The sequence below is a fragment of the Thunnus albacares genome, chromosome 12, assembly GCF_914725855.1.
Source record: "Thunnus albacares chromosome 12, fThuAlb1.1, whole genome shotgun sequence".
NCBI classification, from domain to species: Eukaryota; Metazoa; Chordata; class Actinopteri; order Scombriformes; family Scombridae; genus Thunnus; species Thunnus albacares.
Window position 1 is genome coordinate 30,914,494 of NC_058117.1, and position 27,626 is coordinate 30,942,119.

A 27,626-nucleotide genomic window follows, 5' to 3' on the forward strand; every position below is an offset into this window, starting at 1 on the left:
TTCCCCTCAGGATGAATTATAATAACTTTGATCCTCTGACTTTTCCTCTAGCGCCACCATCAGGTCAACATTTAAACTCAACTAAGAACTCATTTAAAATCAAAGTGACATTTGTAGTGATGCAAATTACTTAAAGCTGCTATAATCAATATTTTTATAATAACCATGATGTGTCAGTGTGTAATGTGTTGGTCGTGGCTCGTAGTGATGAACCTACAGAGAATTATCAGTGACTCTGCAGCTCCTCTCGGCTTTACGGAGCTTTATAGTGAGTTTCAGCTCATTGTTTATCTGTCCGGCTGCAACTTTACTGTTTTGTTAAATAGTTCACATTTGAGGAGATTTGTTGAGTATTATGAACTAAACCAAGTTAGGATGACATTAGTACCTGTGCTGCCATGCAGGTACATTTTCATAGGAGCCGTAGTTTTTGTTTGCTTGTCAATCAATTGTTGTTTAACATTTTGAATCACATAAAGGATTAAATTTCTAATAGTAAATGCTGTAGTGGAGCCATTTGTCTTAGAATATGGACAGTAAACATCAGAACCTGTGGTTAAGGTTTAGTTAGGTTTAGGTAAAGATCATGGTTTGGGTTAAAATGACTTCCTCCTTAAGATGAGGGGAGCTGCGTCGTCATGGTTACAATAATAAACACGTGGTTAAAGTTAGGAAATGATGGTGGTCGTGTTAAAAGAAAGAAACAGTGTCTGCTGTCGTTTCTCTTGTGAAGACAGTCTCAGCTGCTCACAGAGCAAAATCCATTTACATTTACCACATTTCTGTTGAGGGGAAATTGTCATAAATCCAAGAATTGTGTTGAATCTTTTACTAAAGTGAAATTATCTGTTGAAATCTGCTCAAAGATGTGACGTGAAGAATGCTGCCTGAAGGCTTTTATTGTGAAAGAGACACAGGAAGTGTTTTCATTAATTATTGAACTTTATTCCAGCAGCAGGTCAAAGAGGACCATTTTTATCTTCATCTCAAACTTTCAACTCTGTCAAACATCTTTTTCTATTTATTATTTTGTCAATTTTTGTTATTAAATCAAATGTTAATAAAGTTTCACTTTTGATCTCTCCATTATTTGTCTCTTTTATCTGTGTTATATTGTTGTTTGTTTGTTTGTGTTCATCTTGTTGTATCATTGTGCTTCTGTGTTGCTCCTTTGTTCTCACTGTGTGGAACAACAGGAAACCTGCTGAAATAGCTGATAAATAATATCAATGAAATATAATGTTTAAATCAAAATCCTGACACCAACAGACAAACATTTAGTCCTCAGCTCAGTTTGTTAGTGACTCTGGCTGAGATGGAGGTGAAATATGTGAACCTGGGCTGTGGTTTACTGCTCTCTTCCTGTCACAAACACTGTTTGACATCTGTTCATCTGGAGGTTTTTGTACAGGCTGCAGGGATCATTTCTCACTGTGGGTATCTTTCTTCTGACAGGCGCAGTAGTAGGTGGCTGAATGTGAGGGTTGAACTGTCTGAATCTGCAACTCACTGCTGTTCTGTTTATATACAGCTGAGAAATCATCTTTCTGAGGATGATTGTAGGGACTTTTGGTTATGTCACCTTTACTCTTGTCGATATGAAGAATAACTGTGAATGTTTCTTTGTCTTTCTTCTGTAACCAGAGTAAATAATTATCACTACACTGGTCAGTTCCTCCACAGCTGAAGGAGACTTTTTTACCAGCTCTCCTGGTCAATGTTAAATCATCCTGAATCAGCTCTGCTGCCATGGCAACCAGCGCTGTAGAGAAACAGACACACAGATGAAGGTCAGTGTGACAGTGTTTGTTAAAGGTTGAGTTTGTTGGCTCCTGATTGGCTGGAAACACTCACCTGAACACAGACAGCACAGAGCAGCAGCTGGGAGGAAAAGCATTTTGTGCAGTGGTGTTTCCTCTGGTGAACCTGGGGAGAAGTGGCGCTCTGATGCAGCTGAGGCCAAACAAGGACGAGCTGTGAGATCAGACGAGGGCGTCGTGGTTTCTAACAGCTCCTCAAACCTCCCATCAGCCCCTGCGGCGGACAGATAAGGCTGCTGCTGCTGCTGCTGCTGTGTGGTTTTCCTCTGAGTGGAGGAGCAACAGGCTGCACACAGTTACCATGGAGATGGATGTCACTGACACATCACTGTTTGATTGTTCACAGGTGTTAATGTGAGAATTTATCAGCTCTATTCAAATATTTACAATCATTACAGCTGCATTTAAAAGAAGCAGAAACACAAACTCATATTAGTTTAACAGTGAAAGTGATGGAGAGCAGAGACGGACTGATATTATCTCAACTGGTTTTTAAAATGATTTGACTCTTATTTTTTAATCATATGTTTTCCTCCACGTCTCTGTTTCTCTGTGTGCTTCACTTTCACTTTCTTCATCTTGATTTTAATCTGGCAGCAGATCAAAAATCTGGGACACAACAAAACACAAAAACATTCATGGAACCACAAACACGTTCAGGTTGGTGGTGAATTTAGCAACACAGATTGTTCTCTGTTGTTTGTAGAACAGATGTGATGAAAATAAAAAAAAACTACAAATCCACAAAGCTCCTCCTGAACTGTGATTTTAACCTTTAAATGTTCCCCTTATATTTATTTAATCCACTTTAATAAATGAATTGAATTTCCTGCATCATCTGATGGTATCATGCATTCATTGACGCTCTCTGTTAACACTGAGTTTAGACACATTTCCTCAAATTTCATCCTGACAGATTTTATATTTTTGGAAGCTTTCATTATTATTCTTATTATTAATCATAGTGATTATGATTAATAATGATATTATCTCTTCTATGTTTTTATTTCAGAGTTGTTTTAAGTCTAATATTCTAATGTTAATTTGTGTATAATATTCAATAATAATTCTAATATTACAAAATCTACAATAAGAGAAAATTCAGCTTATTTGTAAATAACTGAATATTAATTCATGATTATTAAATAAAAGGTTGGTACCAAATACAACCTGCACCAGTCTACATGTTCAGCTGTTTTCAGGAGCAAAACCAAAAGTAACTCTCTCCCTTTTTATTATATAATATTTATAATATATTTTACACATTATATTATATATTATTTATATTGTTCCAACATTTTATTAGACTTTAAAGCTGTAGTTTACATCTCATTCTCCACTTTATATTATATTACCTCTCTCTGCTCTGTGCTGAGCTGTCAGTAATAAAACCTTTACACTGCTGCCCTCATGTGGCTGCAACAACACATTGCTTCTACTACTACTAGTCTCTTCAAACTTTTGTTTTCATGACCCCAAATGTGCATAAAGAGTAAATATATCATATATATGTGTATGTACAGAGAGACAATTGTATAACGTGCTGTAGAACATATTAAAAACAATATAACTATACAATTTATAACAATTAAAATCACTCAAGGATAAAAAGCAAAGTACAAATACTGTTTAAAAACACACAGGTTACTATAGATTTGAAGTTTTTACCACTTGGGGGCAGAAGAACTCCACAACAAGCTAACAAACTCCTCTCTGACATATTATGGTCTGTCTGCTGTTTGCTGCTGGGCAGGTAGTGTACAGTGGGTTTATCAGAAAACAGCTGCTGCTGCTGGAAACACTGAGACTGAAGCAGACAGGAAATGTGCTGCAAAACCACAACTAGGAGCTAAAAGAGGCTAAAAAGCTCATTTAGTCATTAGATTCATTCTTAATATAAAACTATTGATTAGTGGAGCTTTAAGATATACTCCCTAAACTTGTTCTATCACCCTGGAGGCCTAAAACTGAGTATAGCGCCAACAAAAGGTGTTATTTGTCAGCCTGTGAAGTGAAAGCTCTCTCAGTGGGACTTGTTGTGCTGTGGGACACTCTAACAGAATCAGGGAGTGTATGTTTAAATCCTTCAATGATGAGCAGAAAGTGAACAGACTGATATGCAGCCCTAACTGCAGCAGGACATTGGAGCTGTCAGAGCATGCAGAGAGGCAGCAGGTGATCTTACAGTCAGCTTGCTGCAGAGCTGGCAGGTCTGCTGGCTCTCTCTCTGGAGGACAGGAGGCTGCTGGAGCTGGAAGCTCTGAAACACAAAAGGAGTCAAATGTTTGGAGTTGCAGTGAGAAATGTCAGTGCTCTGCTCCTCTGCTCTCTCTGACAGCGTCTCCAGATGAAGCTGAATCACTGCTGAACACAGTCACCAAGCCTTCATTACCTTGTTCTGTTTGGGCCTCCACTGTTCCCCCCTCGTGCTTGATGATTCATTGAATAACAAAACCCAAATTAATAACACTATTCATATTTTATGAAATTACATTTACTAATTTCATAATTAATATATATTATTTAATAATATAGATTTTATATTTAGTAGTTGTATTACTTTATCATTGCTGTTTGTTTTATTATCAGTTTCTCTCATGAAGTTGTTTTTGTTAATAAAACAAACCAGTTTTTAAATTGTGGTGTTTCTGAAATCTTTCATCTTCTTCTAAATTGAGGTTTTTACCTGCAGAGTGTTTAAATTCACACTGTAAGAACATTTTTAACATTCACTTCCTCTCTGCAACATTTAAAAAAATACATTTGTTATCATCAATCAGAGCAGCAGAACACAAACCACACTGAGACAAACAAGTCATCTTTACTTGTATTAAAAAGAAAATACACAAATAATATAAGAACACAAACAGTCAGACAATAACACAATAAAGTTTCAAACGTGTATAATCAAGTAACATCAGCAGCTGGTCAAAGCAGAAAATGCTGTTGTTTTTCTCCCAAAAACCTCTTTAATGTTTTCACACTAGAAAGCTCCTCACATAGAGGTGATAACCAACTGATGACAGTTATTTCTGCAAATACTTTACACAAAGGATGATTGGAAATCTGAGCCCAAAAGCTGCTGAAGCCTTTCTTGAGTACATTTATTATTTACTTTTAAATTAATGTTGCAAACATCAGCAAAATCTTCTAGTATCTTTTATTGACTGTAGAAATCCTAAGTGTAATATTTAATGATGCCAAAAATGTAAAAATGAAAAGAAGAATAAGAGTAAAGGCAATAATTATTTTGCTTCTAGCAGTGCAGGGCTCATGAGTTCCTGGGTTTATTTGGACCCATGATCTTCTGACAACTGAAGGTAGTTTAGTTGACAAACGACGTTCAGATCAGAAAACACTCATATGTGTTATATTCGGAGGATACTGACAAACAGCCCCTTCTGTCATTTATGTATGAGCACTCGGCAATGACAAGTGTAAACTGTAAAGCAGTGATGGAAGAAATATTGAACTTGTTTACTTAAGTAAATGTAGCAATAATACAGTATAAAATACTACTTTACAAGTAATGGTTTTACTTTCAAAATTACAGAAGTATTATTCACTAAATGTACTTAAAGTATCAAAAGTAAAAGTACTCTTTATGTAAATTGGCCTCACACACTGTTACATTGATCATATACATATATACAGAGCCTCTGAAAAGTATTCACCACTCTTGAAATGTTTCATGTTGTATTGTTTTAAAACATGGAGTCAAAGGGGATTTAATGTGGCTTTTTGTACACTGAAAAAACCCTTATATGTAAAATGAAAATAAATCCCTATGAAGTGATCTAAATGTACTTCAAATATAAAATACATCATCAGCTTTACTATTAAAATCTAAATCTGAAAAGTAACTAGTACTTATAGCTGTGAAGTAAATGTAGTGGAGTAGAAAGTAAAATATCTCCCTCTGAAATGTAGTGGAGTGGACGTACAAAGAAGCATAAAATGGAAATACTCATGTAAAATACCTCACAATTGTACTTTATTACATTCCTCCCCTGCTGTAAAGTGCACCTTTGCTAAAAACTCCAAAAAAGAAAAAGTGACAAGACCTCCAGATGTGTGGCCTTTGTTGGTGGCTGGGCTCAGTTTGACTGTGTGGGTGGAGGGCTCAGTGGAAAAAAGGTTTACAGACAACAAGAGAAAAGACTCACATGACAAATGAGAGGGAGGGAAGTTCATGAGTGTACAGCAGCAGGTATGAATCTGTTCTCGGCGGTTATTAGGACTCATATAAAACTGTTGACAGCGAATCAACACTTCCTTTCCTGCAGCAGACGGGCCGTGTGGGTTTCTGCTCAGCAGCCTCCACACTGTTCACTGTGGTTTTTCATTGTATTAACACAATGACGGTTACAACCATCGACTCTGGTTAAAGAATGGTTCCAGGAACTTCAGTATGAATTCAGCGCTCGCTGTCTCAGTTTTAATCTGTGTTATTAATGTGTGAGAGAAGCAGCTGAAATCCTAAACTCAGAGCTGAGAAACTGACATCATTAAATAAAGGGAGACGTTCAAACTCCTGCAGTCTGCTCAGGTCCCACAGTCTGTACTGAGTTCACAAATAAATCACTCAATTCACTTTAAACAAATCGATGACAATAAAATGGTTGAAACTGTGATTGAGGTGCTGAACATCCTAATAATAATAATAAATAATGCATGACTAATATTAAGAACCCAACTTAAATCATATTATTTAAGATATTTTTATTAAATATAAAACACAAACAAACATATGTGATATATATTTACAAAGCAACATAAACATCACATGTATGTAAAAAAAACAACTCCTGTTCATTTTTAATGAACAGAGCAAAAAAAATGTTCCTTATTCAGAAAAAGAACAAATGCACATATACATCTGTTGGTGTCACATATTCCACCTTAATTATAATAAATGATTAATTGAATAACAAAACCCACATTCATAATAATATTAATATTGTTCATAATTCCAATTTTCTTTGTATCTTCCTGTACACTTGTTTTTAGCACTATGTGAAAGTTTACTGAGATCTACTGACGACAAGAGTCAAATTACTTGTGGGTATCAGCAAACTTGGCCAATATAGTTGATTCTGTGTCTGATTATTTGTGTTATGTGAAGCCAAACGGAAATCAATAAAAACAAGAATGACTATAAATGACAGAATCTGTGATATTTCAGTTTATTGAGGATGTTACTTTGAATGATTTTGACAAACCTGCCACCCTCTGTATAATGTATTAAAAAGAAAATGAACAAGAAAGAAAAAATACTGTAAGCAGCAAAATCAAGCATCAAGATAACAATATTCTACAGAATTTACATGTTTGTGTGTTTATAGTTTTAGGACAACTGTGTCTTAACCGTAAATTTACAACCAACCACAACACGTCATAAGTGACATTTGTGAACACTGATCAAAGTGATAAATGAGATGAATTGATGAGATGTGATGGTGAGAAAAGGCGAGCAGAAAACAGTCAGTCAGCATGTGTGCAGTTGGTGAACGGTCCCTTGTTTCTGAGGATCATCAGCAGAGAGAGTCCACAGCAGTACACCAGACTCTTCACTATCAGCACTGTGTACAGCACACAGAGCAGCTTCACCTGGTACTGAGACGGTACAAGAGCTGCTGGTGGATCTGCTGATGGAGCTGGTGTTGGAGTTGCTGTTGGAGCTGTTGTTGTTGGAGGAAGAGTAGAAACATCTGAAACAGAATAAAGTTAAAAACAAATTAGTCAGTGCTCTGCTCCCCTGCTCTCTCTGACAGCGTCTCCAGATGAAGCTGAATCACTGCTGAACACAGTCACCAAGCCTTCATTACCTTGTTCTGTTTGGGCCCTCACTGTGCCCCCTTCGTGCTTGACAGAGCAGCGGTATTTATATGTGCTCCTCTCTTGCTGATGGAGCAGCAGGATGGAGGCAGTGCGTCCCGACTCTCTGAGCTCCAGCTGCTCTCCCTCAGCAGGGTTCAGATCCTCCAGCCGGCCGTTCTTCTGTCTTTTCCAGGAGAACTGGACCAGAGGAGGAGACATGGCTGAGGCCAGACACAGCAGGGAGCTCTTCCCCTCCAGGTGGGCTGCTGGGTACACGCTCACCACGGGCTTCACTACCTGCTCATCTGAAGTTTGACCGCAGCAACAAGCAGCACAGACACACATTCACACAGTCAACAGCAGCTTACAGCACTGCACTGCATTCAGTCTGATCCTGGAAACTACATGATCACTAAACTACTCATCAATACACCACAAACATCATCTACACTGATGCATATTTTCATATGTATCTTCATCTAGATAGAAGTTCAAGAAAAAATGGAAAGATGACAATAAAAAGTTCTGTTCATTATTTTTTAAATTTTTACATATAATTCATGAAAAACAATGTCATATAAAATATAATAAAATTACATTTGTAGAATGCAGAATATTAACCCTTATCATAAAATAGGTATAAATTGTGTCTGCTATATTTTATGATATATATCACTAAACTTTATGCCATGCTTCATCATACATGAGATTGAAAAACTATACATATGCACAGCAATACATATGTACAGTATATTGATACATAAGTGTATCAATCAGTTTTCTTTAAAGTGCAGAATCACCATGCAGCATGGTCCCAATACATTTACAAATAAAGAGAATACAATAAAAAACAAAACATATAGTAAGAGAATGAAATAATAATGAAATAAAATAAAACAAACACATTAAAAACACACACACACATATATATAAACTGGTATCACCACATACATGTCTGCAGATAAATAACCAGAAATAACACAACAAAGATGACAAAGATAATCCAGTAATACATAGTTTGTCCACCAGACAGCACTAATTTACACATATTTACCTCCATATATACCATAACACCATAGACCATAATATATCCATGATAAAATACTATATATAAGTCCTAATTTGCTGACATTAAATCTGTGTTCATACTTTGTACTTTCTGACCATGTTGATGAAATTAGTGATTGTAGTTTCCACTGAAATGTAGTAAATGAAATGACGGACTGAGACTGAGAGCTTAATGAAATCAACTCTGAATCTGTATGAGACTGAAGAATCCTGCTCATCAATCAAATTTACTTAAATTATCTCAAGATTGTGTATAAAAAGTCAACAGATGATCAGAGCAGGAAAATCTTCCACAATCATTCATCTAGAATTTAAATTCTTTCAGGAGAGAAAGAAGAAGTTTCATTGAACAGCAGCTGATGAGAATACAGAATGAAATTAGAATATCAGTGCTGAGTTTCTCTGAGTATTTGGAAGAGTTTAAAGATTTTACTTCCAAGAAACATATGAAGACAAACTCCTTTCTGATGCTTATTTAATGATAGAATGGTTGCACAATGAATTCTCTAATTATTATGGAAATCAATGTGTAAATCCTCAAGCAGCAGAAAATAAACTTAAAACTTGTGCAATAAAACAACTGAAGGAAAATGAAAGTTTAGTCTTACCTGTTACAAACAGTTTAGTTCCAGAGCCAAAGATGAGGTAGTAGTTTCCTCCCACAGTGAATGTGACTGTGACAAAAACCTGTCTGTTGTTGAATGCATCAGCTGAGGCGAATAAATCCAAATTATTAACCAGTATCATATTTCATCTCCATGATGTGTTTCTCTAATGTTCATATCAACATAAATGTCTCTTCTTTTGTTGTATTTCTCTTTATTTCAGCCTATTGAGATAGAGAGAGGCCGGATCCTGCTACATCTCTAATCAGTCCATTCCCTGAAACATGTTGTCTGTAAGTTTAATAAAATATGATTTTACATCAGTAGCTGTGAAAATTAAAAAAAAAAAAAAAAAAAAAAAAAAAAAACATAAACACAGGATATAAAATTCAGTCGCTCTGTAGCCTGCAATAGTAAAAAGTGTCCTCCATAAGAATCAAAATACTCTTCCTGACTTGTACTTTATCCTCAGACTGTCATTTGAAGTTAGAATCCTTTAGATTTTGGTCCTTGTTGATAACTTGTGTTTACTGTTGGTAACAGCCAGTGTGTTATAATAATACATCTACTGGAGCTTTGACAGAAAAGCCTTATCAACCACTGGGGGCAGCAAACACACCTTGTCACTCTGTCAGAAATGAATGAATGAATGAATGAAGGAACTTCATTTATATAGCACCTTTCATGCACAGAATGCAGCTCAAAGTGCTTTAAAATTCAGCAGCAAGTTTGAAAAAAGACAAGTTTAAAACTGTACACAAGGAGGAAGGGAGAAAATAAGAACAATGAGTGTTACTGTTTATAAAATACCATTTACATAGTTTATTTGGAAGGAAAGCAGGGACAGTACATATATAGTAATTAAATACAAATTAGAGAAAATCATAAAAGATTAAAGCAGACAACTACAACAGCATATTAGGGCCATCATAAGGTAAAAAATGAGCTTTGGGAGGGAGGGTAATATTCTGAGAAAAAACTCAGTCTTAAATTTGGGAGAAAATTCTCAGAAATTCTCGGAGATTAAAGTTACAAATTTGCAAGAAAAAAACTTGGAAAAATAGTCTTTTATGATCTGACGTATTTCTGTAAAAAACATGTACTGTACTGTATACGGATGAGAAAAACAGGGTGATGTTTTCACAGTGAACTCGTATAACAGTGTTGAGTTAGTCAGAGAGTGACACAGGCTAAATACACATTACAGTGCTCTCACATGTGCTATGAGGCAGAATATATAAAGCTAATATCTGTAACATTAAGGCGTGTCAGGTTAACTATGGATTTCTCTTAGCTAACAGACCACTAGCTAACATGAGAATGTTAGCTAGTGGTCTTGATAATTAATGATTATCTTGATAATCATTAATTATTGCTGATAGCCAAAGTTGTAGCCAAGGCCCAACAGTGATTTTCTACCGTAACATATGGTTACTGTGATTTTCTACAGTACCAAAATAGTTACTGTGATTTTCTACCGTAACATAATGGTTACTTTGATTTTCTACAATACTAAAATAGTCACTGTGATTTTCTACAATAACATATGGTTACTGTGATTTTCTACAATACTAAAATAGTCACTGTGATTTTCTACAATAACATATGGTTACTGTGATTTTCTACAGTACTAAAATAGTCACTGTGATTTTCTACAATAACATATGGTTACTGTGATTTTCTACAGTACTAAAATAGTCACTGTGATTTCCTACAATGACATAATGGTTACTGTGATTTTCTACAGTACCAAAAAAGTTACTGTGATTTTCTACAATAACATATGGTTACTGTGATTTTCTACAGTACTAAAATAGTCACTGTGATTTTCTACAACGACATAATGGTTACTGTGATTTTCTACAGTACCAAAATAGTTACTGTGATTTTCTACAATAACATATGGTTACTGTGATTTTCTACAGTACTAAAATAGTTACTGTGATTTTCTACAGTAACATAATGGTTACTTTGATTTTCTACAATACTAAAATAGTTACTGTAATTTTTTAACATATGGTTACTGTGATTTCTTACAGTACCATAATGATTATAGTAATTTTCTTCTGTAATGTATGGTTACTGTGATTCTCTACAGTAATATATAGCTACAGAGATTTTCTACAGTACTTAAATTGTTATTGTGGTTTTCCACAGTAACATATGGTTACTGTGATTTCTTACAGTACCATAATGATTATAGTGATTTTCTACCGTAATGTATGGTTACTGTGATTCTCTACAGTAACATACGGTTACTGTGATTTTCTACAGTACTAAAATAGTTACTGTGATTTTCTACGGTAACATACAGTTGGTGTGATTTCTTACAGTAACATAATGGTTACAGTGATTTTCTACGGTAACATATCGCTACTGAGATTTTCTACAGTACGAAATAGTTACTGTAATTTTCTACAGTAACATAATGATTATTGTGATTTTCTACAGTAATGTGTTCACTACTGTGATTTCTACAGTGTCACTATGATTACTGTCTTTGTCGGCCTAATACACAGTACTATAATGTAAAAATATTGACAGCAATTAACCGTGCAGAAATACAGCAAATTACTGTGGATTTTGCAGCTATTTCTTACAGTGTACCTAAAATATCTGTAATAAACCAACATTGTTACTTTTTCTTAACTTAGATCATCCAGATACAGTGTAATTACTATTTCAGCTTTGCTAGATATTTGATAAATTCAGTAGATATATCTTTTTATGGCCAGATTTTATAACCTGACTTTGCAACCTGGAAGAACCACAACTGTGGTGCTGATTTGTATCAAGCTGCATGGGGCAGCTCTGAGGAGTTGTAGTTTTTGAAAAAATATTAGTATTTTTCCTTGAACTGGAAGGTGTAAATACTGAATTGAGAGTACATTGAGGAGTTTAAGAGGATGATAAACACATTTGCGTAATCAGATCTTAAATATCTAATTGTTAAATAGTTGAAAATTAATTTTAACCATGTTTTACCCATATTTGACAGCACCCCCAATTGTTGACTATACTCACATGGTAGCAGAGGTCAAGAGCTCTCTATAACAGTTGGTTTCATGTCTGCAGCCCATTTTGTTCCTGAATTATAAGCCTTCAAACATTCATTGAGGTCACTGTTCAAAGCTCAGTATTTCACACCAGGAGCCATGTAGAATCTTCATACTGACATATGTTACTCTCCAAGAGGAGACCTTTTCCAAGATGTATTTGGTTTAGCTCTTACAACAAAGTTTTGATTTTCTCATTTCATTGACTCAAACCATCCCAGGTCTAGTTTCAGAGAGCACTTTGAAGGCCCAAGATATACAAGCTTTTTGTTTGTTTGTTTCTTTCTTTCTTTTTTAGTGGTAATAGTGACCAAAATGAGTCACTTTCAGAGATTACAATACTGCTGACAGTCTACAGCATTACTACAGGCTTGGAGGAAGGCCTGAAGTGTTTGGGTTAGAGTTAGGGCTGAAAAGACCAACCTGTTCACATTCATGCATAGGCTACTAGTTACTGGACTCTCATATCAAGAGATTCACGAGCAGCAGTAGGCGCTCTGGTCACTGTCTGCTCACTGCCAGCCCCCTAGCAGTCATTGGCAGGGAGCAGGTCATTGAACACTGTAGACATCATGTTGGTTGTGGCCATATCAAGTTTGAATTTTGTAGTTCAGATCTATTTTGCAGGCTGGCCGTGAACTTGACAGGGATGATAAAATATACATTTTTTTATGTTTCCACTGTGTATTATTTAGTAAGACAAATGTGCCTTTATGTTAATTAAAAAATAAAAATGTCACATTGTTGGCCGAGTAGCCTATGGAATGAAGCATTATTGGCTAGTTATGTTTGTGTCACAGCAAACAAACAATGATGAATCGTACAGCTCCGGGAAACAAGAGACCGCAATGCTCAATTTCTCTTCCACTGTCAATATAGAATGGAACAGATGTTTGCTAGGAACTTTAGTACAGTGGTTGCTGTGGGAAGAAAATCAAATCATGGAGTTATTATTATAACAAAGGTTCAGGAACAAGACCACGCCCTTCTCTCTCACTAAATTCAATCAGCTGCGCCTCACTAATTCAATCATCTGTGCATACCTATATAGGCTTGTCTAACACCGTTCTCTCCCATTCGTCTCAGTTCTCATGGCCCTCCCCGCCCAAACCCCTTTTTCCTCCTCTCTCCCCTCTCGATGGGCATCACGGCGGCTCAGTGTTTAACACTTATGCCTCACAGCAAGAAGGTCCTGGCTTCAAACACTGGCTGTCCCAGGTCCTTTCTATGTGGAGTTTGCATGTCCTTTCGGTGTTTGCATGGGTTTCCGCCGGGTACTCTGGTTTCCTCCCACCATCATGCTGGTGAGCATGATGGTGGGATGGTATTAACCCTAACAAGCTAACATGCTTGTTAGGGTTAATACTTCCGCATAAGTAATTCTTCTTGTCCTATTTTAGGAACCACAGGGGGATGATGAAGCAGAAAGCTCATCGAGATATGTCCCCCACCCTGAGTCTCGACCCCCAGGTTCCTAGATGCTCCAGCCTCATTGTGATTCCATTTGGTCCTCAGTCATCCCCACGCAATCGACCTCCTTCATCCCTCTCCTCGACCGCATCATCCCACCGTACATGAGCCAGACCAACCTTCGGCTCCCATTCAAAAAACACAAATGAACTAAAATGATTTCTCATTAATCATATCTGTAAAATACTTAAAATAAAACAGAGTTAGGTAAAAACTAACAACCTGTTTTTTACTGTTGAATGAAAAGCAGGTTGTGGCCAAACCCTCTAATATTTTTTGGTGAACATACTGAAATGAAATTGTTCCCAATGGTCCATCTAGAGGAACTTTTGTCCTGATGGAGGTGCTAATGGAAAGGTCAGGAGGTCACCATAAATGTTAGAATTCACACTCAGGGGATCATGAACAAGAACATTTTATAGAAATCTGATCTGGACAATAGTCATTTTGCTCTGTATCAGTGATTTGATTTGATGGACAGACTAAACCAAAGGTCCCACTGCTCACAGCAGGAAACCTGACCAGAACCAGTTAGGGACATAAATCAAAGATTTGGCCTCTAACATTTAGGGGTTGTTTGGCCAAAATAGTTGTGTATGTGCACTTACTCTCTATCTCACTTTTCTCTTTCATCTTCATACATGTGTGCACACATAAAGAGCCTGACTGCAAAATGTTGACTTTATTGAATATGTGTTATGTAATATGTACCTTGAATATGTATTTTCTGACTTGCCTTTCAAACCCTGGACTTGCGGCAAGATATTTCACTGTGACATCAGAGCTCATCTGAGAACCTGCAGCTCACCTGTCTGTGTGTCTCTGTGCTGTGGATTTTCATAATGAAATGATGACAGTCACAAACAGATCAGTTGAACAAGCTTTGGCTACTTTACCTTATAAATAATTTCCATGTCTTATTGACTCATATGCAATAATAACTGCTCTTGATTTTTACTGACACTTTGGTTCTTCTTTAAAAACAATGATCAGATGATCTTAGTTTTGTCCAGTGAAGACATTTTCATATTCTGTTATGTTTAAAACATTTAAACTATAAATACTAACCGCTTCAGATTCACTCATTCATTCATCACTGACTCTGCTGCTGCTGCTGCCGAGCTGCAGCTAGTCAACAATGTGTAAAACAGCTTGAAGTTGGGTTGCCAGATCATCAGGATCCCCCATATCACGTTTTCTCACTCTTTATCAGAATAACCCACTTTTTGCAGAAAACACACAAACCTGGAAACTCTGCAGAGATCTCACCGTTAACATTATGTCAACTTAAAATAAAAAGATGTTTGAGATCAGTGAAAATGTTGGTAGGGACAATTCAGCAGCACCTTGACATTGGTAGCCACATGTCCCTTCTGTAATCACTCAAATCTACACCAATAATTTACATAAGTGATATTATGTCATGAAATCTGCTGACAGATGTGTAGGGAAGAGCAGAAGGTTTTTATTGTGAAGGAGCAACAGGAAGTTTTTGCATTTAGAGCAGATTAGCATTGTGAGGGAGGAATGAACTTTATTACAGCAGAAGGTGAAAGACGTATACATGTGTTCTGTATTCATCCTTTGTTCTCACTGTGTGGAACAACAGACAACCTGCTGAGATACATAATAAACATATAAATAAATACAATATTAAAAAAACACTGACAGCAGCAACACAAGAAAATAGTCCTCAGCTCAGTTGGTTTGTGACTCTGGCTGAGATGGAGGTGAAATATGTGAACCTGGGCTGTGGTTTACTGCTCTCTTCCTGTCACAAACACTGTTTGACATCTGTTCATCTGGAGGTTTTTGTTCAGGCTGCAGGGATCATTTCTCACTGTGGGAACCATCTTTCCAACACGAGCAGTAGTAGGTGGCTGAATGTGAGCGTTTAACTGTTTGGATCTTCAACTCACAGCCGTTCTCTTTATTTACAGGTGAGAAATCATCTTGCTGAGGATGATTGTAACTTCTACCTATGTCACCAGTGTTCTTTTTAATATAAAGAATCCTTCTGAATGTTTCTTTGTCTTTCTTCTGGTACCAGAATACATATGGGTATGTACTGCTACACTGGTCAGTTCCTCCACAGCTGAAGGAGACTTTTTTACCAGCTCTCCTGGTCAATGTTAAATCATCCTGAATCAGCTCTGCTGCCATGGCAACCAGCGCTGTAGAGAAACAGACACACAGATGAAGGTCAGTGTGACAGTGTTTGTTAAAGGTTGAGTTTGTTGGCTCCTGATTGGCTGGAAACACTCACCTGAACACAGACAGCACAGAGCAGCAGCTGGGAGGAAAAGCATTTTGTGCAGTGGTGTTTCCTCTGGTGAACCTGGGGAGAAGTGGCGCTCTGATGCAGCTGAGGCCAAACAAGGACGAGCTGTGAGATCAGACGAGGGCGTCGTGGTTTCTAACAGCTCCTCAAACCTCCCATCAGCCCCTGCGGCGGACAGATAAGGCTGCCGCTGCTGCTGTGTGGTTTTACATTTCAGTTTAATAAATAAATTGAATTTCCTGCATCATCTGATGGTATCATGCATTCATTGACATTCTCTTTTAACACTGAGTTTAGACACATTTCCTCAAATATCATCCTGACAGATTTGGTATTTTTGGAAGCTTTGTGATCTCTACTAGAATTAGAAATAAAGTTCTGAGGGTTTAGTTTGTGGAGACGAAGCCACCGGAGGGTTCAGAAGAGTTTAAAGTCAGGTGTCGTCTACATGTCTCTTTGGTGGAACTGATAACAACCCATCTGCAACATGAGGAGACACAACTACACACTGCTTTACTGATTTATTGTATTTTTTGAGTTACCATATCTTTTTTTTTAATTTAAATTTAAAATATTAATCTCAAAAGTAACTACAGCAACAAAAATACAATATTTTCCTCTGAAGTGTTGTGTAGTAGAGGTTTAAAGTAGTTTAAAATGGAAAAACTCAAGTTAAATACAAGTACTGTAAAACTGTACTTGAGTACATTAACTGAGTAAATGTACTTATTTACTTTTCACCTCTGTAGGAAAAAACAGCTGGATGTAATTTCATCATTTTTCATTCTTTTTTTGTTATTTTAGTGTCATTTATTTTTCCACATGTCGCGCCCTGCAGTTAAACAGCCCGATTATTTGACATATACATTCTCTATACAATATGAATATATAAAATACTAATAATAATATATAAGATAATATATATATAAGATATTTAGACTTAATATTAATTAAACAATCCAAATATGTTTTTCCACTGTAAATGTTTTGCGTAACATACATCATTTTAGTCTGATCTGAATATTTGTGTTACAGTTACAATCATTTAGAGGCTATTTGTAGTCTAATGAATGAATCTTTTTTACCACCATTCTGTATAATCCAATATCTTTAATAAAATTTCACAATATTATCTGCTACTGAATATCAGTTTATAAATCAAAGTTCAATTTCACATGCTCTAAAAAATGTCTGTTCTCAGATTCATTAAGATCTTTATTTTTTAAAGTTGCTTTTAATTCTGATATTCTAATATTAATTTGTACTAGTGCAGTGCTTGTTCAAAATATGTCTGTTATGAATGGGTTGATTACTTGGCCTCTGGTGTTGCTGCTTGCGGATTTCTCGAGAACCGCTCATCCAAACAACTTCACACTCGACGCTGCACTTCATTGTGTCCTCAGCAAAACACCAGAAAAGTGTGAAGTCGATCGGATGAACTGTTGTAGAGAAAATCGAAGGACACACATACATACAGACAGACAGAGACTCCTTCCATTTTAGTTAAATATATTCAAATGTAATTCTAATATTAGAAAATCTATAATAAAAGAAAATTCAACCAATTTGCAAATAACTAGACAGATCATTGAAATTATCACATTTAAAAATGACAATTGTATGATAAGTTACAACAACAACATAATCAACTAAATAAAAAATGAAAGGTGTAAAATATTTAACCATAGTTCTTATTTAATTATATGTTTTTATTGTTCATTGAGAAGTTACTATTGATTGGGAATAAACTGGAGCATTATAACACTGCAATAAAATTATATAATTAGTAACTGTTCAGGTGTTATTTGCAAATATACTGTATTTTTTGGGGCATAACACAGTAAAATCAGTTCAGAGACACAAATTTTGAAGGAAAATCAACAAAAACAAAGAACTTCATAAAACACAGACACTGTGATGTTACAGTTTATTAAGAATATCAAAGTTATGAATTAAAAAGACAAATCTAACTTTGCAGAATGTATTAAACACAAAATAATAAATGTAATAAAGGTTTGAAAAACACTAAAAACTAAATTATATTTTCTATGTTTATTTTTATTTTTTGTACAATACAAGTCAACATTAAAAGTAGGAAACAAAACAAACTTGAGCTAAAAAAGTAACTGTTAAGGTTTAATTTGTAAATATATATGTGTATATATGTATTTATATATTCAACACAACTGTATCTAACTTGTGCATAAAGAGAGAAAATGTAAAACCAAGCACAACACGTCATAGGTGACATTTGTGAACACTGATCAAAGTGATAAATGAGATGAATTGATGAGATGTGATGGTGAGAAAAGGCGAGCAGAAAACAGTCAGTCAGCATGTGTGCAGTTGGTGGACGGTCCCTTGTTTCTGAGGATCATCAGCAGAGAGAGTCCACAGCAGTACACCAGACTCTTCACTATCAGCACTGTGTACAGCACACAGAGCAGCTTCACCTGGTACTGAGACTGGAAGGACACTGACACACACACACACACACATACACACACACACACACACACACACACACACACACACACAGGTCAGTCTTCTCTCCACACTGTTTCAGTCTGTTCAACTGTGGACATTTCATCACAATATCATCACATTTTCTTCAGTAGAACTTGGACTTTTCCAGACGGGACGACCAGCTTTACATGAAGACAGGGGTCGACTACAGTTTGACTGACAGCTCAAAGGCCCTTATTAAATACAACAAGTCAGGGCCGGACCCAGCTTTTTAGGGGCCCGAAACAAGATTTGATTTCCTGTTTTCAACTTAAAATAACTTTTGAATCCACAACTAACTACAATTTATAACAATTAAAATCACTGAAGGATAAAAAGCAAAGTCCAAATACTGTTTAAAAACACACAGGTTACTATAGATTTGACGTTTTCACCACTTGGGGGCAGAAGAACTCCACAACAAGCTAACAAACTCCTCTCTGACATATTATGGTCTGTCTGCTGTTTGCTGCTGGGCAGGTAGTGTACAGTGGGTTTATCAGGAAACAGCTGCTGCTGCTGGAAACACTGAGACTGAAGCAGACAGGAAATGTGCTGCAAAACCACAACTAGGAGCTAAAAGAGGCTAAAAAGCTCATTTAGTCATTAGATTCATTCTTAATATAAAACTATTGATTAGTGGAGCTTTAAGATATACTCCCTAAACTTGTTCTATCACCCTGGAGGCCTAAAACTGAGTATAGCGCCCCCAAAAGGTGTTATTTGTCAGCCTGTGAAGTGAAAGCTCTCTCAGTGGGACTTGTTGTGCTGTGGGACACTCTAACAGAATCAGGGAGTGTATGTTTAAATCCTTCAATGATGAGCAGAAAGTGAACAGACTGATATGCAGCCCTAACTGCAGCAGGACATTGGAGCTGTCAGAGCATGCAGAGAGGCAGCAGGTGATCTTACAGTCAGCTTGCTGCAGAGCTGGCAGGTCTGCTGGCTCTCTCTCTGGAGGACAGGAGGCTGCTGGAGCTGGAAGCTCTGAAACACAAAAGGAGTCAAATGTTTGGAGTTGCAGTGAGAAATGTCAGTGCTCTGCTCCTCTGCTCTCTCTGACAGCGTCTCCAGATGAAGCTGAATCACTGCTGAACACAGTCACCAAGCCTTCAATACCTTGTTCTGTTTGGGCCTCCACTGTTCCCCCCTCGTGCTTGACGGAGCAGCGGTATTTATATGTGCTGTTCTCTTGCTGATGGAGCAGCAAGATGGCGACGGTGCGTCCCGGCTCTCTGAGCTCCAGCTGCTGTCCCTCAGCAAGGGTCAGATTCTCCAGCGGGCCGTTCTTCTTCTGTCTTTTCCAGGAGAACTGGACCACAGGAGGAGACATGGCTGAGGCCAGACACAGCAGGGAGCTCTTCCCCTCCAGGTGGGCTCTGGATGCTGCTGGGTACACGCTCACCACGGGCTTCACTACCTGCTCAACTGAAGTTTGACAGCAGCAACAAGCAGCACAGACACACATTCACACAGTCAACAGCAGCTTACAGCACTGCACTGCATTCAGTCTGATCCTGGAAACTACATGATCACTAAACTACTCATCAATACACCACAAACATCATCTACTGGACACTGTATCAATAATCATATCAAACTAAAGCATCATGGAAGCTCATCATATGTCATATATAAAGATTAAAACATCATTTAACACTTTATCAATATTTACCACAACATTAGTTACTAATATAATAGAGTTTATAAATATAAAATATATCATGACATAACAGCCTCATATAAAATACATTTGCTGATGATTATAGTGTTTTATGTAAAATATATTTACCAACATATACTTTAATTAATAAAAATCAATAAATAATTTTAAAATGAGTTTGATCTTTTACTTAAAACAATATTACCACCACCACGACTACCATGTTCAGATACGTCTAATATAATATAATATAATATAATATAATATAATATAATATAATATAATATAATATAATATAATATAATATAATATAATATAATATAATATAATATAATATGATGACATTTGTCTTAGTAAAATTTAAAGTATAGTTTTATTACTTGGTTAAAATATATTATATTTATGTTACATTTGTAAATGATTATAGTGTTTATATGAAGTATATTTACCAGCATATACTTTACTCTAATCAGACACACAATACATCAATACTTTTAACAACTTTTTAAAGAGTTTTAGCTTTTATATAAAACACAATTACCACAACATGTTCAGATATGTAAATAAAATATAATATAATAATATATATTCTTAATTAAATGACAACATGTAAATTATCTGATTCATTAAATTTTCTATCAAACACTTTCTAAAATATTTTTAACATTATATATTTGACATCATGTTGATTTCATAAACCAATATGATTTATATTAAATATGGATTAAGATATACAATTATACATTTGATCTATAAATTATATTTAGCTTCATCACACATTTAAAATGAGTTTGCCTTCATGCATTAATTTATCTTCCACTAAAAGACATATTTATCATCATAAACACACAATTATCATGAGATACATTTTACCATTTACAAATATATACTGTATATTTAACACACAATATATTTATCACTATTTGCTTCTAAAATGACATTTAGGAACATTTATTAAATGATGTTTCACATCATATATCATCTTGTTTTTAATAAACAGGAGCTGCTGCTGAATGAGTGAGATTATTAAATACTGTTTATTTGTAACATTACTGATATCAGACTTTTTGGCTGTAAACAAACTTTGATGTGATGCATAAATAAAGAAGAACTTGTGGTGTGCAGTGAGATTTGAAGCTCTTTTCAGGAGTTATTGATTAGTTTTATGGAAGAATGGCTGCATCAAGAATTCTCTACTAAATATGAAAAAACTAACATGTAAAGCCTGAAGCAGCAGAAACTAAAACTAAAAACACATTTTCAACTTGTTCAATAAAACAACTGAAGGAAAATGAAAGTTTAGTCTTACCTGTTACATACAGTTTAGTTCCAGAGCCAAAGATGTCGTAGGTCGAGCCGCTCACAGTGAATGAGACTGTGACAAAAACCTGTCTGCTGTTGAATGTGTCAGCTGAGGTGAACGAATCCAAATTATGAACCAGTATCATATTTCATCTCCATGATGTGTTTCTCTAATGTTCATATCAACATGACTGTCTCTTCTTTTATTTGATTTTAGCCACATTAGCAGTGTGACTATATGGATGCTAATGTCAGTCGGTTGGTCGGTCCACCACTTAAGTGCAGATCCATTGGATCTGATTGTGGATCAAAGGACGGATGGATTGTTCATTAAATGTTGTGCAGACGTTCACGGTCCCCCGAGGATTCAATTATTTATTTGACTTGATTGATTCTAACTTTGAATCTAGCGCCACCAGCAGGTTGACATGTTTGGTCCAGACTGAAATATCTTTTCATCTATTGGATGGATTGTCATGTAATTTAGTAGAAATATTCATGTTCCCCTCAGGATGAATTATAATAACTTTGATCCTCTGACTTTTCCTCTAGCGCCACCATCAGGTCAACATTTAAACTCAACTAAGAACTCATTTAAAATCAAAGTGACATTTGTAGTGATGCAAATTACTTAAAGCTGCTATAATCAATATTTTTATAATAACCATGATGTGTCAGTGTGTAATGTGTTGGTCGTGGCTCGTAGTGATGAACCTACAGAGAATTATCAGTGACTCTGCAGCTCCTCTCGGCTTTACGGAGCTTTATAGTGAGTTTCAGCTCATTGTTTATCTGTCCGGCTGCAACTTTACTGTTTTGTTAAATCAAAAAATTAAAGTTCAAAAGTTGTAAAGTTCACATTTGAGGAGATTTGTTGAGTATTATGAACTAAACCAAGTTAGGATGACATTAGTACCTGTGCTGCCATGCAGGTACATTTTCATAGGAGCCGTAGTTTTTGTTTGTTTGTCAATCAATTGTTGTTTAACATTTTGAATCACATAAAGGATTAAATTTCTAATAGTAAATGCTGTAGTGGAGCCATTTGTCTTAGAATATGGACAGTAAACATCAGAACCTGTGGTTAAGGTTTAGTTAGGTTTAGGTAAAGATCATGGTTTGGGTTAAAATGACTTCCTCCTTAAGATGAGGGGAGCTGCGTCGTCATAGTTACAATAATAAACACGTGGTTAAAGTTAGGAAATGATGGTGGTCGTGTTAAAAGAAACAAACAGTGTCTGCTGTCGTTTCTCTTGTGAAGACAGTCTCAGCTGCTCACAGAGCAAAATCCATTTACATTTACCACATTTCTGTTGAGGGGAAATTGTCATAAATCCAAGAATTGTGTTGAATCTTTTACTAAAGTGAAATTATCTGTTGAAATCTGCTCAAAGATGTGACATGAAGAATGCTGCCTGAAGGCTTTTATTGTGGAAGAGACACAGGAAGTGTTTTCATTAATTATTGAACTTTATTCCAGCAGCAGGTCAAAGAAGACCATTTTTATGTTCATCTCAAACTTTCAACTCTGTCAAACATCTTTTTCTATTTATTATTTTGTCAATTTTTGTTATTAAATCAAATGTTAATAAAGTTTCACTTTTGATCTCTCCATTATTTGTCTCTTTTATCTGTGTTATATTGTTGTTTGTTTGTTTGTTTGTCTTCATCTTGTTGTATCATTGTGCTTCTGTGTTGCTCCTTTGTTCTCACTGTGTGGAACAACAGGAAACCTGCTGAAATAGCTGATAAATAATATCAATGAAATATAATGTTTAAATCAAAATCCTGACACCAACAGACAAACATTTAGTCCTCAGCTCAGTTTGTTAGTGACTCTGGCTGAGATGGAGGTGAAATATGTGAACCTGGGCTGTGGTTTACTGCTCTCTTCCTGTCACAAACACTGTTTGACATCTGTTCATCTGGAGGTTTTTGTACAGGCTGCAGGGATCATTTCTCACTGTGGGTATCATACTTATAACAGGAGCAGTAGTAGGTGGCTGAATGTGAGGGTTGAACTGTCTGGATCTTCAACTCCCAGCCGTTCCCTTTATTTACAGGTGAGAAATCATTTTCCTGAGGATGATTGTAACTTCTATCTGGCTCACCATCACTCCTTTTAATACCAAGAATCACTCTGAATGTTTCTTTGTCTTTCTTCTGGTACCAGAATAAATATGGGGCTCCACTGAAACACTGGTCAGTTCCTCCACAGCTGAAGGAGACGTTTTCACCAGCTCTCCTGGTCAATGTTAAATCATTCTGAATCAGGTCTGCTGCCATGGCAACCAGCACTGTAGAGAAACAGACACACAGATGAAGGTCAGTGTGACAGTGTTTGTTAAAGGTTGAGTTTGTTGGCTCCTGATTGGCTGGAAACACTCACCTGAACACAGACAGCACAGAGCAGCAGCTGGGAGGAAAAGCATTTTGTGCAGTGATGTTTCCTCTGGTGAACCTGGGGAGAAGTGGCGCTCTGATGCAGCTGAGGCCAAACAAGGACGAGCTGTGAGATCAGACGAGGGCCACGTGATTTCTAACAGCTCCTCAAACCTCCCATCAGCCCCTGCGGCGGACAGATAAGGCTGCTGCTGCTGCTGCTGCTGTGTGGTTTTCCTCTGAGTGGAGGAGCAACAGGCTGCACACAGTTACCATGGAGATGGACGTCATTGACACATCACTGTTTGATTGTTCACAGGTATTAATGTGAGAATTTATCAGCTCTATTCAAATATTTACAATCATTACAGCTGCATTTAAAAGAAGCAGAAACACAAACTCATATTAGTTTAACAGTGAAAGTGATGGAGAGCAGAGACAGACTGATATTATCTCAACTGGTTTTTAAAATGATTTGACTCTTATTTTTTAATCATATGTTTTCCTCCACGTCTCTGTTTCTCTGTGTGCTTCACTTTCACTTTCTTCATCTTGATTTTAATCTGGCAGCAGATCAAAAATCTGGGACACAACAAAACACAAAAACATTCATGGAACCACAAACACGTTCAGGTTGGTGGTGAATTTAGCAACACAGATTGTTCTCTGTTGTTTGTAGAACAGATGTGATGAAAATTAAAAAAAAAAAACTACAAATCCACAAAGCTCCTCCTGAACTGTGATTTTAACCTTTAAATGTTCCCCTTATATTTATTTAATCCACTTAAATAAATGAATTGAATTTCCTGCATCATCTGATGGTATCATGCATTCATTGACGCTCTCTTTTAACACTGAGTTTAGACACATTTCCTCAAACTTCAGGCTGACAGATTTGATATTTTTGGAAACTTTCATTATTATTCTTAATAATAATAATAATAATAATAATAATGATAATAATAATAATAATAATAACTTTCAGCTTCATATGCTTTGTTACAAAGAAAACTATTTAAAAATATGTTTTTCAGATTCATTATTATCTCTTCTATGTTTTTATTTCAGAGTTGTTTTAAGTCTAATATTCTAATGTTAATTTTTGTATAATATTCAATAATAATTCTAATATTACAATAAGAGAAAATTCAGCTTATTTGTAAATAACTGAATATTTATTCATGATTATTAAATAAAAGGTTGGTACCAAATACAACCTGCACCAGTCTACATGTTCAGCTGTTTTCACAAGCAAAACCAAATGTAATTTTCTCCCTTTTTATTATATAATATTTATATTACATTTTACACATTATATTTTATGTCATTTATGTTTTTCTGACATTTTATTAGACTTTAAAGCTGTAGTTTACATCTGATTCTCCACTTTATATTATATTACCTCTATCTGCTCTGTGCTGAGCTGTCAGTAATAAAACCTTTACACTGCTGCCCTCATGTGGCTGCAACAACACATTGCTTCTACTACTACTAGTCTCTTCAAACTTTTGTTTTCATGACCCCAAATGTTTATAAAGAGTATATATATATTCTTTCAATTTTATTTTGACTTGAACACTTTCTTGTGTTTCTGAATCTTTTTGAAAGTGTTTCCAAAGCACATTGAAACTGCCTCACTGTATAAACAGACTTACTACTACTACTACTACTACTACTACTACTACCAACAGTTGTTTGTCACATCAGACATTGTGACTTGTCTTAGCAGGAGAAGCACAAGTGTTACTAGTAACAGGAGCTGCAACAATTAGTTGATTTTATTGATGAGTTGATCGTGCAGCAAGGAAGGACTCACACACAGAGAACAAAAAAGAATTCAAACTAATGTCTGGATTTTAAATATTTCTATTTGTTACATTACAGGCCATACAGACAGTGAAACAATGTCCAAAAGTGCATACAGTGCAAGAGTGCAAATGTTTCAGTCCATGTTGGACTTTCCTCAGTGCAAAGGGAAGCGAAGGCTAGTCCATCTGGTCCGATCCCTCAGAAGAGTTACTGTAGCACAAATTGCTGAGAATCAATGCTGGCTATGATAGACAGGTGTCAGAGCATGCTGACCTCTGTCCACCGCTGAAAGCACCTACAATGGGCACGTGAGCATCAGAACTGAACCATGGAGCAATGGAAGAAGGTGGCCTGGTCTGATGAATCATGTTTTCTTTTACATCATGTGGACAGTAGGCTTGCAACAGTTGTTGATGTTACCAGTGTTACACAGTGTTGGGACAGACACCAATTACATTACTTGCCCACCGTCCAAACCATAGTTTTTCTTTTCTTTATACAAATAAAACCCATTCAGTTACATTTAGTATATCAGCACCCACATTCATCAAATGAAAACTTTAATTTGAGGACGACTCACTGGCTGCAGACTGAGGCCCACCGTCACTAACTCTTAAGAGAAAAGAGATGGTACCAAGATGCACTATGGGAGGAAGACAAGCCTGTGGAGGCAGTGTGATGCTCTGAGCAATGTTCTGCTGGGAAACCTTGGGTCCTGGCACTCATGTGGATGTTACTTTGACACGTACCACCTACCTAAACATTGTTGCAGACCAAGTACACCCCTTCATGGTGTTGGGCCTCAACCATAGGGTCAGACAAAGGCAGGCCTACATGTAAACTCTGAAGCCTGACCAGGAGGCTTTAGAATTCATCATTGCCTTTACATTGTAACCGCGCCTGAAAGAAGCTTTGCTTTCTCTGTGAGCCAGTTTACTAAAGGAGGTAACCCTGTGCACGTGTAATTCCCCTCGCCGACTTTGCCCCATGTTCACCAGATCCAAGAGAGAGACCGCTGTTTGCAACCCACTGTTTTAAGTGTGGCTGCAGAAGGAAAAAAGATTTCTTCACAGAGATGTGGATAACTTCTGTGCCTGGCTGTCTATCAACTGGGTCGACTACCAGCCACCATCAGCCTTGAGGAACTAAGGACGGCACCGCTAGGACCACTCACTGTAGGACCCGTGCTGGATTTTACTGAAAGACTGAAAAACACATCGATTCACTTCCAAGAGTGATAAAAGTTAGAGGTCGTCTTGGCAGAGACTGTATTAGATTTTGTGTGTTAATAAGCTTGTTGCTTGTATTTTGTTGTGTGATTTGACGGGCCGCCGAGTCCTTTTGCCTGCTATACTCTGAGGAGTATTTGAAGTTGCTGCCTGTTTAGTTTGTTTTCACCACTCTAGACTATTTGTGTTGTCTGCTGTGTTTGTGCCACCGCGAGTGAAAAGTAAGTTGACAACATGCGTACCGTTTACCGTCCGTATACACGCTCTCTGTAGATAAAGCAACCACTGCAGTTGTGGGACCCTGCCGAGAATCGTTTTTTCCTCCTCTTTCTTCCCTCTCTCTCTACTAACCCACCCACACACACCCATACACGCACCTCTATTACACATCTGACAGTCAGATAGCGTTTGACACAGAGCCACCCTGCCCCTCGTCATCTGCCATCAGACACGTGTGTTTGATAAGTTGAATTGGGTGAAATCAAGACACCGACCATCAGTTGGCACCATCTTGCTATTGTTTAACAGAAACGCTGCGGTCACATCCTCCACTTGATTCTTACGTGATGTGACTTCCTCCAAAAGTCACGCCAGCCATGTTGGATCTTGTGCGATG

The 27,626-nt window shown here is 36.6% G+C and overlaps 2 protein-coding genes across 2 annotated transcripts; both read right to left on the reverse strand.

Annotated features, from left to right (window-relative positions):
* Positions 1-6,929: 6,929 nt before the first annotated feature.
* LOC122994483 lies at positions 6,930-16,288 on the reverse strand. The gene is made up of 5 exons (XM_044369196.1): positions 16,106-16,288; positions 15,690-16,013; positions 9,317-9,364; positions 7,649-7,945; positions 6,930-7,531 (listed from the first exon to the last, which is right to left on the reverse strand). The coding sequence occupies exons 1-5, from the start codon at positions 16,146-16,148 to the stop codon at positions 7,305-7,307; spliced, it is 939 nt and encodes a 312-aa protein (XP_044225131.1). The 5' UTR covers positions 16,149-16,288; the 3' UTR covers positions 6,930-7,304.
* Positions 16,289-18,188: 1,900 nt separating this feature from the next.
* Positions 18,189-21,943, reverse strand: LOC122994469 (immunoglobulin lambda-1 light chain-like). The gene is made up of 4 exons (XM_044369174.1): positions 21,598-21,943; positions 19,745-20,053; positions 19,538-19,612; positions 18,189-18,596 (listed from the first exon to the last, which is right to left on the reverse strand). The coding sequence occupies exons 1-4, from the start codon at positions 21,734-21,736 to the stop codon at positions 18,448-18,450; spliced, it is 672 nt and encodes a 223-aa protein (XP_044225109.1). The 5' UTR covers positions 21,737-21,943; the 3' UTR covers positions 18,189-18,447.
* Positions 21,944-27,626: the final 5,683 nt, after the last annotated feature.